The following is a 14,360-nucleotide window of genomic DNA, read 5'->3' on the forward strand; positions in this document are numbered from 1 at the left end:
CGATATTTCTCTCTCATCTCAATGTTTCTTTCTCTTTCTCTACTTCCCTTCCTCTCTCTAAAATATCAATTAACAAAGAAACACTTTAAAGAACACACATGAAGGATTCCATATTAGGAAAAACCTTGACAACCAAATATCTAGAAAAGCTAGGGGGTTTTCTTCACTTAGCCCAAACGAGTAAGTTTTGTTCTAATAGGCATGTGCCATTAAAGTGTGAAGATGGCTTCATATCAGCAGGAGGAATAAAATGGGTCATTAGAGCTAGAATAAAAATTTAAACTTATCTTTGTACATTATTAAAGTGATCAAAAAGAAAGAGAGCTCAGAGGAAATAAATGGCAGGCCCCTCAACAGGGCAGAAAAGGAACTAAACCCTGAAAGCAGCAAATTAAAACTTCCGCCATTGATATTTCCCCCCTAACGCTGTTCAAAGTCTGGAACACAAATGGGGGAGCAAATGTAGATCCTCTCCAAGCCCAGGCCAAAGAAGTGATTTGTTTTGTGTGTTTTTTGTTTCCTGATATAATAATGGCTTCTGCCTACTTTTCTCCTATTTTTAAGTTCTTAAGTAAAAGAGGATATAAAAGGAAAAAACCTTTCTAGCATTTAATGACAGTTTTTGGCAGACATTATTATCTATTTCATAGAACTATTGCAAGGAATAAATGAGTTAACTTAGAACACTTAACATAGTGTTTTATGTTTGAAGCAGATAGTAGGTGCTTATAAGTATTAGCTGTTATCATTAATGTTGACAGTAGTCTTACAGTGTACCAGATACTGTACTAAGTACTACATGTGCCTTATACCACTTGCTATTATATTAATTTTATAAATAGTAAACTGAGGCATGGGAAGTTAAGAAACTTGCCCAAGATTGCACAACTGGTAATAATAACATTTATTGTGCACTTACTAGATGCCGGGCATAGTGCTAATAGTTATCATCACATTTAGGCCACACAACAATCCTGTGCAGTAGATGATATTATCCTCATTTTACAGATGAGGAAATCCAGGCCTAGGGCGGTCAGCTAATGCCTAAGGTCCCACAGCCAGTGAGTGATAGAGCTGAGACTCAAACCCAAGCAATTGGCTCTGAAAGCGTGTGCTCTGAACGGCTGTGCACCCTGCCGTCTGGGAGAGGGGGAGCAGGCCTCCACTGCAGTCCCACAGCCAGGTCCTCATTACCATCCCTTCCTACACAGTCACAGCATTAGCTCTCTCTAAGCCCCATCCTCCAGCCACGCCCAACTCTCGCTAGGTGAGAGGAGACCCAGCCTGCGCTGATGCTGGGGACTCCTCCCCACCCTGCCCCGTTTTCTCTAGGCGTGAAGAGTTTGTTTTCTTCTTATTTGCAGGTCAGCTAACACGTTTACTTTATTTAAGCTTTGTGTAGTTAAAAGTCTCAGGGATTATACACCAAAATGTAAACAACAGCTAATAAATCTACAGGTAATTTTAATTTTCCTGCTCATACTTTTCTGTGTGTTTTTCAACCTATCTACAATAAATGTATCAAGTACATAGCCAGAAAAATTAATGTATTTTATAAAACACAATCATAGACGATATGAGACAGTAGTTTCCAAAGAGTCAGGAGGATGCACTGTACAAACAAGAGACAGAAGCGTTGAATACCAGGAGATCAGATGTGTCCGTGGGCATATCTCAGTCCCTTTTCCATTTGGTGAATCCCTCACCTATCACTAATTACTGTCTTTCAAAATATATTTTAGCCAAGGCCCTTTCTTCAAACAAAATGTAGAGATGTACATTATATTTAGCCAATACCTTCCTAAAGAGTTAAACGGTGGGTGCTGATTGAAGTGGAGATGGGAACCTGGACCCCAACCACTAACTCACCATCCCGCCTAGAGAGCACTCCCAGGCGCGCCCGGAACCCCTGGCTCTGGCAAGCACAGTTCTCCACGAAGCCATTGGTCCTCCTCACTCGGGATATTTGAACTGCTTCACATTTCCAGAGGCTGTTCAGACAAGGACCTCTATAAAGTTCATTAACTGTTATGTAAAATACTGATTTCCTTAGTTTTCTGCTGATCAGGTTTTCTGCTGATCTTTTTCACATCAAAACCAATCCACATGACTAACCCATCTTATAACTGAGTAGTTATTCTAGCCAGAAAGCCTTATCGTCGTAGAGGTGGCTTTTAGCTCAGAAGGAAAAGAGAAAGATTGGTTTGCTTATGCTTCTCTCTGAACTTCCTACTTTCTTCCCAAAGGTTAACAAATCCAGTTTGCTTTTTTTTTTTACTCACTAAGCTGATGGGTGGAATATTTGGTACTTGTGATTCATGGTCTGAAACTCTCTGCTCTCTTGACTTGTGTGATGTCCTGTTCAACTGCTTTTCTTCCTCATATTATTTTCTCCTCTGCTTCATTTGCTAACAGTTCTGTGGGGTTTTTGGCATTCAGTGCTCTGTCTCTGGGCAAGTGATTTCTTCTTGCTTCTCTCTTCAGACAACTAATGCGTGCCCCGGGTTCAGTGATCACTGCATTGTGGATGGTGCTTGAGTGAGAGTATGTTTCAGCCTCTCATGCAGGGCCAGTGTTTTAGCTCCAATGTGTAGTGATAGTTCTACCTTGAGCTAATATTAATTCTTTAAAGTTGGTATATCTGACTCCAGAATCATATTATTGCCACTATTTCTTGTCCCAGCATCTCTATTCTGCCAGCAGCAACTCTATTCTCCCAGTCACCAAACTTGAAATTTTATTATTTATAACTTAGTTTCTAAATATCTTAGATTTTACATTCAAAACTTCCCATAGGTGTCTCTTTGCTTATTACTTCATGCCATAGAATTTTAGAACACAAAGCTTTCTTACCACATAGTTTTTAATCAATAAATATGTCTTTTTTAAAATGTATTTTTATTGATTTCAGAGAGGAATGGAGAGGGCGAGAGAGAGAAACATCAATGATGAGAGAGAATCATTGATTGGCTGCCTCCTGCATGCTCCCCACTGGGGATCGAGCCTGCAACCTGGGCATGTGCCCTGACCAGGAATCGGACTGTGACCTCCTGGTTCATAGGTTGACACTCAGCCAACTGAGCCACACCGGCTGGGCAATAAGTATTTCTTAAATATGAATCTAATCCAACTCTCTCAGAGAAATTCTAAAAGTTTGTTAACATTCTAAGTAATCTCTGCCTCCTATGCCTCATCTCGATAGTCTTATCTCATACACTGTGGATTTAATCATGAAAACACCAGTTGAAGTTAGGAAAGCACTTACCTTGGGGAGAGGAGAGTTTTGCAGTCCTAGTAATGTTCTCTTTCTTGAGTGGGCTGGTGTTTACAAGGGAGAGTCCACTCTTTGTCAAGCGTGATTTTTGCACATTTTTCTGTGAGTGTTATTTTAAAATGTTTTAAAGCAGTCTTAGGATTGACACAGAACAAGAAAGATAGGATTGCTGGTCAAATGATTTTTTAAAAAAGCTATAGATTCTCTCTAAAATGTTTAGAGAGCCCTAGTCGGTTTGGCTCAGTAGATAGAGCATCGGCCTGCGGACTCAAGGGTCCCAGGTTCGGTTCCGGTCAGGGGCATGTAACTTGGTTGCGGGCACATCCCCAGTGGGGAGTGTGCAGGAGGCAGCTGATCGATGTTTCTCTCTCATCGATGTTTCTGACTCTCTGTCCCTCTCCCTTCCTCTCTGTAAAAAATCAATAAAATATATTTTAAAAAATAAAATAAAATGTGTAGAGAGGTAGAACATTTAAATTCTGAAAGTATCGGATAGAGGACGTGAAGAAATAGGGACATTCCTGGGAGGAGGGCCAATCAGTACATGCTGTGAAGTTGGAAATGTGTGCACCTTACAACTAGACCGTTCTGCCAAGCACATACCCAGAGGAGCTCCTGCCCGTGTGCACAAGGAGCTGTGGGCAACATGTTCCCTGCAGGATAGCTTATAATAGGAAAAAGTAAAAGTGAAGGAACCTAAGAGCCCCTCACAGGTTAAATAAAATGTGTTTTTTATATAGTGAAATATTAAACAGTTAAATATATATGCATTTATAATAGGGCTCTAAAAATACTATTGTGGATGAACAGCAGATGCAGAATATGTATAGCTTTACACACACATGCATTTTTAAAGTATCAAACAGTACTATATATTATTCCTTGACACATATTTATGTTAACGTATTTTTAAACAGCGGAAGGAAACCCTGTACACTTTCATGGTGAAGCAGGAGCCTCTGGGGAGTGGGTGGGGGGTCTGCGATTGAGGATGGGGACAGAGGAAACTGTCACTTCATCTTCATTGTCCTGTTTCTTCAATTAAAAAAAAAAAGCGAATGTGACTAAATGTTAACATCTGTTCATTCTGGGTGACAGCTCACAGGGTATTAGCTATACTATTTCTTGTCATTTTTCCTTTGTTTAATTTCTGAAAATGAAAAATTCATTGAGATAACAGAATCTTTCATCAGTTAGTCTTATTTATTGTCTGGGTATTTTAGGTTCCTGTTTGTTTTAAGAGAAAAAAAATGTATGTAAATATAAGTATAGCTGAGATAGCAGAATTTCCTTTTTGTTGTTGTTGTTTATGTTCACAAAGCAAACTTGTTTTATTTAACATTCTTTGGTATCAAAACGTGGCTGCCATACAGACTTGTGAGGAGTAAATCATGAGGCCTGCAGTTCACCACAGTCTGTGTAGTAAGAACCACTTCCTGTGATCGACCTCCTCAAGCTATTGGAGCCAAAACAGCCACAAGCAAACAGAATCAAGAAGTCAAAAAGATTTCCTCTTTGGTGCTAATGACTTGTTGGTATGCAGTTGTTAGGACTGAAGGTCTGAAACCACCCATGTTGATTGGCTCAGTCTCCAGGATGTCTTCGGGGTCATTTCCACAAGACTGGCAAAAGAAGGGGACCCTGCCTTTCCCAACACTTCCTGCGTGCAGCCCTGAGCAGCACAGAAGTCTGCTCTAGCAGGGAGCAGGGCGCCCTCAAAGTTCCATACACCAGATGGACAGATGGACCAACCACGGGCACAGACTTATCACCGATACGGCCATTAGTCATTGGGCGGGTGGTCTGGATGTCTTTGGAGGTGCACCCAAGGTGATTGCTATAACCATGTTTGAAGAGTTAACAGATAAATGTGGACTTAGACTAAATATTATACAGTTAGGCCCTAAGTTGAGGCTTTTAAACATAGACAGGTAAGAGGAAGTGGGGGGCCTTCATACCTTGCCCTCCAGGATCATCAACTAGAGGTGAACTTGGGTCTCTCTGGACCTTACCCCTCCTCCCCATAAGCAGGTGAAAGAGGGAGTACTCCGAAAGAAGGAACTAAGCTTGCTCAAGTCAGAGCCTTTTGTCTGTGGGATATCTGGAAGCACTCTGGCCTGCTCTGAGCTGTGCATCCCGAGGGAGCCTGGTGGATGTCCAGCGAGACCAGTGCTGGGAGGCTTAGCCTTCCTAAGTCAGGGGCCAGTTATTACCAAGGCTTCTCTGTCACAGATCTGAAACTGTGTTCTCACCAATCAAGCTTATCAGAAACAAAAGCAGTATTTTCAGCTTCATCTGTTTGGCCTCTACCTCAATTGGTTCCAAACTCAAAAGGGGAAGAGGGACACGTATTGATTGCTCTCCTCAAAAGCCTATTGATCAATTCACATAAGACCTCAAGATGATAAATTAATATCCTCCACAATACCAGCCAATAATTTGTATACCAAATTTATTCCTACACCTATAATTATCCTGTCTGAATGGTTAGCTGAGCACTGCTCAATTACTTTTAGATTTCATACCTGTGGTTACAAAATTAATATATGTACTATTTATCACGGCATGCTTGACCTCGCATAGCTTGAAATAGACTCCATTAAAATGTACATTTTATGGTGTATTATATTCTCTCCCTAGGTATAAGTTTACACAGAAAATGTATTTATTTAATTCAGCCATTTAACAGCAAAAGCAAAACACACAAACAACCCAGCATGCTGTAACAGAACACTGTTCTTCACATGGCCAGCTGTGCGTTGGCAGAACGCAGTGATTTTAAGGATGAATTAGTATTCTAATCTCTTTGGGATTTCTTTTATATTCGTGGTGGTTTATGACTGACGTTTAATGTAACTTTGGCTCTGTTTATACTTAATAGAAGATTCATTTCTGTGGCAGGATACACATTTACACTCCAGTGTTGAATAAAAGCTACTGTTCTGCAAGAAGGAAATAAAATGTTGATTTATAATGACACATTCCGATAGCAGTGATCTCATTCTCCCCAACTATTTCTTCCCAGGTCCTGGGAATAGCACGGCTCCAGCAAAGGGTGACTCTTCTCTTCCAGAATATTCAGCCTTCAACACATCTGTCCATGCCGCAATTAGACACAGAAGCTGGAAACTCCTCACGGGCTACCCAGGTAGAATGCTCAGCACTCCCCAAAATGGAACAACTCATAACTCTGGGGATGCTGAATGAACAGGGGTGGGAGGGGGTGGGGGGCGGGGAGGGGTGGGATCTACTGCTAATCCTGACCCCTCACCCCCAAAAAGCTAAGAATTAACTGTAGGAGGAATAAAGGGAAGAAATGCCACTCTAGTGCTTCAGGGAAAATAAGGATTTCAGATACGAGTGGTTCTCAAGCACAACAAAGAGAACCTCTGAAAGCTACATCCTCAGCCCACAGTGTAGCCTCCCCTGAGCACCTTCTCTAAAAGCGACATCTGTTAAGGACTGTGGAATATGTGGCATGATGGTTAAGGTCATGGTGCAATTAAGCAGTGTGTATAATGAGGACATTCTTGGCGACTATGGCAAGACAATGCTTCATTGTTTGGGACCGCACCATGTGTTGCAAGACATTTTAGCATCCCTGGCCCATGACCACTAAATACCGAGTCATGTGACAACCCCCCCCCCCGGCCTCCCCACACACACACACACACACACACACACACGCACACACACATGCACACATACATGCATTCACATTTCTGGATGCCCCTGGGTGTGAAGCAGTGAGACATGTCTCCTTAAAGCACCAGACGTCCAAGTCTTCGATCCAGACACAGCATCAAGGACCCCGTCTTTTTCGTGTGTCCATGCCCACAACCCAGCTCAGCTTTGTACCCCGGGCTCCCTCCACGAAATTAGAACTGACCTACCATGTCTCTCTTCAATAAACTGTTGAATTTCTTTGCCAGGCTGTGGTCACTGGTTCCCTCCACCATCACAATACAATGTTTCTGAGATACCCTCATCGGACCCACCAACCAAGACCCTCTGGCTCTTTGATATTGATCGGGACCCAGAAGAAAGACATGACCTGTCCAGGGAGTATCCCCATGTGGTCAAGCAGCTCCTTTCCCGGCTACAGTTCTACCAAAAGCACTCGGTGCCCGTGTTCTACCCGGATCAGGACCCCCGCTGTGATCCCAAGGGCACTGGGGCTTGGGGCCCTTGGATGTAGGATCTGAGGCAGCCTTGGGTGGGTCGCTAGAAAGCCTTTCTGTTGCAAGTTGGACTTCAGACTCTACTCGTGTGACTCATTCGTTCTCCCAATGGCTTCACCTGGCCCTTCTTTGCCCCTAAACCACCTTAACGTGGTTGTCTCATTTCAACCCCTTGTGCATTTAAGAGATGATAAAACCTGGAACCCTCCCGCTGTTGGTTTGGGTGTGTGTCTAGAGGAGAGGGTGATTGGGTTCGTCCCTTTTTTCCGGAGCCGTGGGTCTGCTGGGAACTTGATTTGAAATGGGAAGTTAGTGAGTCCTGGAGGCCGGAGCAGCTGGCTCCTTTTGCCTCACAAGTCAGATGTTAGGTTTCCCTCTGCCAATAGCCAGCTTTTATTGGAGTGACTCACATTTCTTGTAACAAATGAAGGGAGCAGACAATTGTTAATGGCTCTGTTGGCCAGGGGGTCTCCCTGTCTGTGAGAGATCATGTTCAGACGTTCCATGTGAATACGCGCCTTGGTCACCCTCGCTCACACACTTCATCACTCATCCCGTCGTGGAGCATAAGGCCCATTTCACTGGTAAGGCCAGTATGGCAACATGCCTACTCCTTGGTTCTGCTTTTTACAATACAGAACTGTGTTTTTACCCCCAACTTCCCCCCAGCCATTGCTCATTTTGTCTAGACTTCCTGCTACCCGCAGATCCCCCTGGCTTTTTCCTCCCCTTCCCTATGACTCAGGCGTCCTGTGCCTGAGAAGGCTGCCTTGCTTCTCCACTCTGAACACCACTGGTTTTGGGAACACTGAGCTCTGCCTTCCTTTTGCCCCTAACACCCAAGTGAGAGCCCTGCCAGAGAAGGCGGCCCGCCCGGCTCTGTGAGTTCATGGTAGACACGAAGAGGCCTGGGTGGGCAAGGCTTGGGTCTGGGTCATCTGTCTGGTGAGCACTTTTCTAGTTACATGGAGTTTATTATCATGACTGTGGCTTTGTCTCACAATGTAGGATGAGTTGCACTGACTGCTATTCCCCAGCAGTGAGGAAAAGCCCCAGGAAAGGGCACTGTTGTTCGAGATGATGAGGTTCTGGGGTGAGGGGCAGGATGCACAGTGTGACCTGCCAGCCCTTTCTCAGTCCCACTAAGAAGTCCCACATGCATCAGTGCAGATTAGCTCCAAAGAGTATCAGACTCAGAGAAATGTGTGCAAAAATTATACTCTTTTTTTGCATTAGTTCCACTGTTTCATTTGCTGCGTTTCACCAGTGCCTGGTACGTAGAAGGCACTCAATACACTTTTTAAAAAACGAATGAGTAAATGGACGAATGAGCAAATGAGAAAGTCTCACACCATGAAAGGTGGTAGTCCAATGAGTTGAATACAGAGATAATGTAAATATCTTCCAACCATTGATGTTCTGTTCTCAAGCTGCCTCCTTGGGTAGGAGCACAATCTGCACATCTGGGCAGTCATTGGACACGCCATGGTAAAGTTGTAATGTCCGCTGGGGGAGGGGTGGATCATGCCTGCCAAAGGTACTCTTCTTTTGCCAGTAATCCTCACTTCTATCTATTCTTCATAGGACACTAGAAACAAACCCACCAACTAATACGCTAGGTCCTGGGAGAGCCACCCTTCCATTCAGTAGCTGTGTTTTCTGGTCGCTCCCAACTTGGATTGTATTAAAATAGGATGATTGGAAGGAAATGGTGCAAGAACTAATGACACCTATTACCAGCCTATTCCACACTCCTGGGTTGGCACACAGCCGGCCAAAATACTATTACCTCCCCCAAGCCTGTGGCAGATTTATGAACTAACTGAGCCCAAATATTCCTTCTGGATCCTTCTAATCCAGCGCTATAGGTACCATTAATACTTTAAGGTCGGAGGCATCGCTAGATGACCTCCTTTGCTCTCCCTGCAGCTGTCCCCGATTCTGCCTTCTTGGTTGCTGCGTACAGTGTGCACGTTCAGCACTCAGGATTTAAAGGGAATTTTAAAGATCAATTTTCTGTAACACTTTTATCTGAGATTTTATTTTATCCATAATAGAATGCGCTCATTAGATTTTTTTTTCTGTACCAGACTGTGAACAGATTCATATGTTTTCATTAGAAGTATTAATGTCATTTCTTTCTGAATTTGTTAATGTTTAAAGAAAGGTTTTGTTTATTAAACTGTTTTTCTTTGTTACTTCACAATTGTCCCACATATGGGTGAACAAAAAAATAAATAAATAAATGATCTTTTAGAATGTGTCAGCTGTGAGTGTGGAATTTCGATTTGTACAATGAAAAATTTCAGGAACTAGATAGAGGTGATGGTTGCACAACATCATGAATGTACTTAATGCCTCTGAATTGTACATTTTAAAATGGTTAAAATGATAAATTTTAAGTTATTTCATTTTTATCCAAGTTTTTTATTTATTTTATTCTTCTTCTTTTAATATATTTTTATTAATTTCAGAGAGGAAGGGATAGGGAGAGAAAGATAGAAACATCAATGATGAGAGAGAATCATTGATTGGCTGCCACCTGCACACCCCCTACTGGGGATGAGCCCACAACCTGGGCATGTGCCCTGGACCGGAATTGAACCCCGGACCTTTCAGTCCACAGGCCAAGGCTCTATTCACTGAGCCAAACCAGCAAGGGATTATCCCAGTTTTTTAAATGTGTTGGCCCATTTTTATTCTTTCCCAATCAACTCTTAAACTTCAAAATCTATTTTTTTCCAAGAGAGTAGCCATTGCTTGTGTAGGTTTGATTTCAGGCTGGTGAGAGACCAGCCTGCTCACCTGTGACCACCCTTACCAGTCGCTGAGAGCAGGTATGTTCAGTCAGTGCTGAGGTACCTGCCACAGCTCTTTCACCTTTGCTCCATTGCCATAGGAGCCACCCATCAGGTGACACAAGGCAGAGCAGGGTGACTCAGGCTGCCCTGGGCCTGGCCTCAGAACCTTGTGACCATCAGAAGAGGCGATTTCATTCTCAAACTAATTCACCCAGGACAGTGGTCGGCAAACTCATTAGTCAACAGAGCCAAATATCAACAGTACAACGATTGAAATTTCTTTTGAGAGCCAAATTTTTTAAACTTAAACTTCTTCTAATGCCACTTCTTCAAAATAGACTCGCCCAGGCGGTGGTATTTTGTGGAAGAGCCACACTCAAGGGGCCAAAGAGCCGCATGTGGCTCGCGAGGCGCAGTTTGCCGACCACGGACCCAGGAAATCAATCATTGAGCTTAAGGTATTTCGTTTAATAATCTTTGTCATTCTAAAAATAGAGATAATAATGTCTCTAACCATTTTTAAAAATACAGAACACTATAAAAGAAAATTAAACACTTCCTAAGCTACCCACCCAGATAGCCACTATAAACCTCTTATACCCTTTTAAGAGAAGAATGAAGTGGCCACTTTCCATCCTGGTTTTCAAATCCCACTGTGCCCGGCTGAGCCCTCATTGGAGATTCAAGATGGTAGATAAGTAAAATCTCACCTCTTCTGGAAATCTTCATTTTAATCCCATTATTAAACACTAGAGGACCAGTGCATGATTTAATCATGCACATGTAAGCTGTCTGTCCGCTGGTCAGGACCCGGTGTGGCTGGCAGCTCCTAAGTCCCTGGGCCCCTAGGGCGAGGCGGGGCGGGGGCATGATCCTCCTGCGGCCGGAGCCCAGGCAGGGGTCTTGCCTTCGCCTCCCGCCCAGGAAGGCTGGGGCCACCGCCTCCTCTGCCTTCGTGGGAACCCATGTCCTCTGCGGACACCGGGACACCGCCATGTGCTCCTGTGGCCCAACTGCCGCCAGACTCCTCCCCCGGGAGCCGCGCCGCCCGCCCACCCGCGCAGCCTCCAAACCTCCAAACGCCCTGGCTCGCTGCCCCAGAGGCCCGTCTGTGCTGCAACGCGAGCTCAGCGTCCTGCCGGCCCAATCACCACCCCAGCCACCCCGAGTCCCGCCCCCTGTGTCTCCCGCTGGCCCAATCGTGGGCGTAGCGGAGTGATGGTAATTTACATACTACCTTTTTATTATGTAGGATGGATGTCCCCAGGATTTTTACTCCAAGGGCTCATGGTTTCACATACACTCTCACACACACACATTCTCTTCCTCCTTCTCTTCCCTCCCTCGCTCCCTCTCCTCCAAGGGCCTCAAGACCAGGCCTGGGCACTGAGGAGCCAGCTTGCAAGCAAGCCAGTAATCAGGCACCTGCCTCTTGTTCACATCGCACCAGAGCCTTGCAGAGCAGGGCAGAGTCGATACACACACTCCTCCCCTCCTCGGTAAACAGGACTTAATGTGCTTTTATTTACATTAAATAAATCGAAGCTGGGATTTGCCCTCTCGGCAATCGTTTTGTAGCCAGGATCATTCAAGTGTGCACTGTGCATTGGAGGTAAGGACGAGCAGCTGTGCAATAAGGGGAGGAAGGTGCATGGGATCAGACCCTGCTCCCAGAGGCTCACCTACCAGGGATTTCAGCAGACAGGAGCTCCCCAGAGAGGGCAGAGGGGAGGTGGAGAGGCTCAGGAGTCGAGGAACTGCAGCCTGAAGATCCACAGAGGAATGTGTTTACCTGAAATTTTGCTTTTTATGTTTTACACCCATAAGGCTAGTGAGTTATTTCTGCATAAACTATGTTTGCAGTTAAAGCCTTTGATTGGAGGATACACCGATGGTGTGTGGGAAGCAGCTCTATGGTGTGGACATGTTACTTGGGCTTCACTAAGGTAGCTGGGTTTTCTTGTTCTAAAGCCAGGGCTTGAATGCAAGGGCTTGGGCTTAAGGCGTTACAGGTGATGGAAGTATGTGGGCCACATCCAAGACTCCAGGCCGAGGAGCAGGCCCCTCTGAGTGGGACCTGCGTGTGTTCTGTCACTGGGGTTCACAGGTCCTTCTTTCCCCCCAAAAGCTGGTCGCACTTCCTAGGCAGCCAGGGCCAGGAGGACGCTCCAGCCATCACACAGCTCTTCAGCCTTCCCCATCTCTCCCTCCCCCCCCCCCCCCCCCCCCCCCGCCCCCAGATCTCTGTGGCTCACACAGGCCCTCTCACTGCTAGGAGTCTTAACATGGTGCGTCCCCTTAAACTGACATTGTTTACCAGAATAAGCAATTTATAAGGGATGCTGTTTTATCACCTCAGTGAAGGGAAAACTAGTGTCATTGTAATCATAAAAATACACACAGTGAATCCAAATTGTTCTTAAGTTTGAGTTAAAAACTATTCCTGACCTGGAAGGAAAGGAAAAATTTTAAAAGTGAGTCAATTTGTCACTAAATGATTTATTACTACCCATGCAGAGCTGTGTCTTGGCAACACTGGGGTGGAGATAAGGAAACTCCCTCAGGGCACATGGTCAGTACGTGCTGGGTGGCGCCTCAGGGTGACTGGTGACTTCACTCAGCGATCTCTGCATCCGTCCCCTCCGGGGCTGTTTCCTCCAAGAACCGTAGCTGCACTTTTCCCTGAACAGTTTGTTTTGTTCATGTACCTGCAGACCTCAAACCTAGGGACACATTCACAATGCTTTAAATGTATAAACACAAGAGGAAACTGACACCCATCTTCGACTGCACAGTGGGAAATAGCACAGGATCCCACCAAAGGAAGAAGCAGGAAAGTCAACAAACAAGGTGGTGGAGAGGCAACATGTAGAGAATAAATGTTTTGAAGAAATAAACACTGAGAGGAGGAACATGGAGGTTTCCACTGAATCTTCATTTTTCAATATATTTTTATTGATTTCAGAAAGGAAGGGAGAGAGAGAGAGATAGAAACATCAATGATGAGAGAGAATCATTGATTGGCTGCCTCCTGCACAGCCCCCACTGGGGATCGAGCCCGCAACCCGGGCATGTGTCCTTGACTGGAATCAACCCAGGACCCTTCAATCCACAGGTTGATGCTCTATCCACTGAGCCAAACCAGGCAGGGCTCCACTAAATCTTAAATTCCAGGATTATAGTGGATGGTCCCCTCGCTCATAAAGCAGCCCTCCCAGGAGACTCAGTGTCACCAGTGCCTTAGAAATCGCTCCTACTCTCTTGCCTCACCAGCCAGCTCAATCCCCTGAGGAGCCACGTGGGCCTCATCTGGCCCAAATTCACAACCACCTCTTTGGATGCTGTAAATGAGCCCATCAGGTATGCCATATCTTGCTAATTACAGGGCAATTAAATGTATAAACACAAGAGGAAACCAGGAACCCTCACTGAGGACATGCTGTACGCCAAACACCATTTGCCTTTTATGATGGCTACGAAACTCTTCACAATCATAGTCAAGCATTAGGGAAATGGTTTTTGCATTTCAGAAATCATGTTGCAGGAAGTCACACAGCCAGGAGAGCTGGAAATGGAGCCCAGCTTGCTCTTAAAAAGCCCCACTCTCTACTGTGCTCTCCTGCAACCTCTAGAGCTGGTCTTCCCTCCCTTCCCTTTGTCCTGTACCTTTAAGGACAGAGGATAATTTGTAGGAAGTCCTGTTCTTACACCTTACAACTCCAGGAGCCTCTGGTGAGTGACCATCCACCTGGCAGAGGGTGGGAGGGCAGGGAGGGCAGTGGGGAGGCGAGTGCAACAGTTTCACCAAGAAGTAATGCCAGCTAAAGAGGTATGGAAGTAGGAAAAAGCTAATTGGAGGCTTAAAAATGGAAAAAGGAAAAAAAAAATTGAAAGTAGTTGGAATTGCTCAGCCTGAAAAGGAACTTTATTAATTTTTTTTTCTGTATTTCATAGGAAAATCGTCTTCCCACATACAGGTCACAGAGGCTTGTGACCATCTGCCCCCGTCCAGGTGACCACAGACAAATCCGCCAGCACGAGGCTGCTCTGAAGGAGGCGGGGCGAGACTCACAGGTGGGTTCTCAAAGCTCATTGTGGCTTCTG

At 45.0% G+C, this 14,360-nt stretch overlaps 2 protein-coding genes across 3 annotated transcripts in view; both read left to right on the forward strand.

The window, feature by feature from the left end:
• The window catches only part of ARSB (arylsulfatase B), a 132,701-nt gene extending 123,025 nt beyond the window's left edge, over positions 1-9,676 (forward strand). Inside the window, exons 7-8 of the mRNA XM_079793522.1 lie at positions 6,300-6,422; positions 7,207-9,676. Coding sequence (XP_079649648.1) covers positions 6,300-6,422; positions 7,207-7,472 — 389 coding nt within the window. The 3' untranslated portion in view covers positions 7,473-9,676. The remainder of the gene's footprint in view (positions 1-6,299; positions 6,423-7,206) is intronic.
• A 4,383-nt stretch (positions 9,677-14,059) lies between these two features.
• LHFPL2 (LHFPL tetraspan subfamily member 2) overlaps positions 14,060-14,360 on the forward strand; it is a 232,139-nt gene continuing 231,838 nt past the window's right edge. Inside the window, exons 1-2 of one of the 2 annotated variants that reach the window (XM_079798742.1) lie at positions 14,060-14,085; positions 14,211-14,330. The gene's annotated coding sequence lies outside the window, so the exon portion shown is untranslated. Of the gene's footprint in view, positions 14,331-14,360 lie in introns of both variants that reach the window. The other variant, XM_079798740.1, reaches the window with a different exon arrangement.

Source organism: Cnephaeus nilssonii (genome assembly GCF_951640355.1).
Source record: "Cnephaeus nilssonii genome assembly, chromosome: 2".
Classification (NCBI taxonomy): Eukaryota; Metazoa; Chordata; class Mammalia; order Chiroptera; family Vespertilionidae; genus Cnephaeus; species Cnephaeus nilssonii.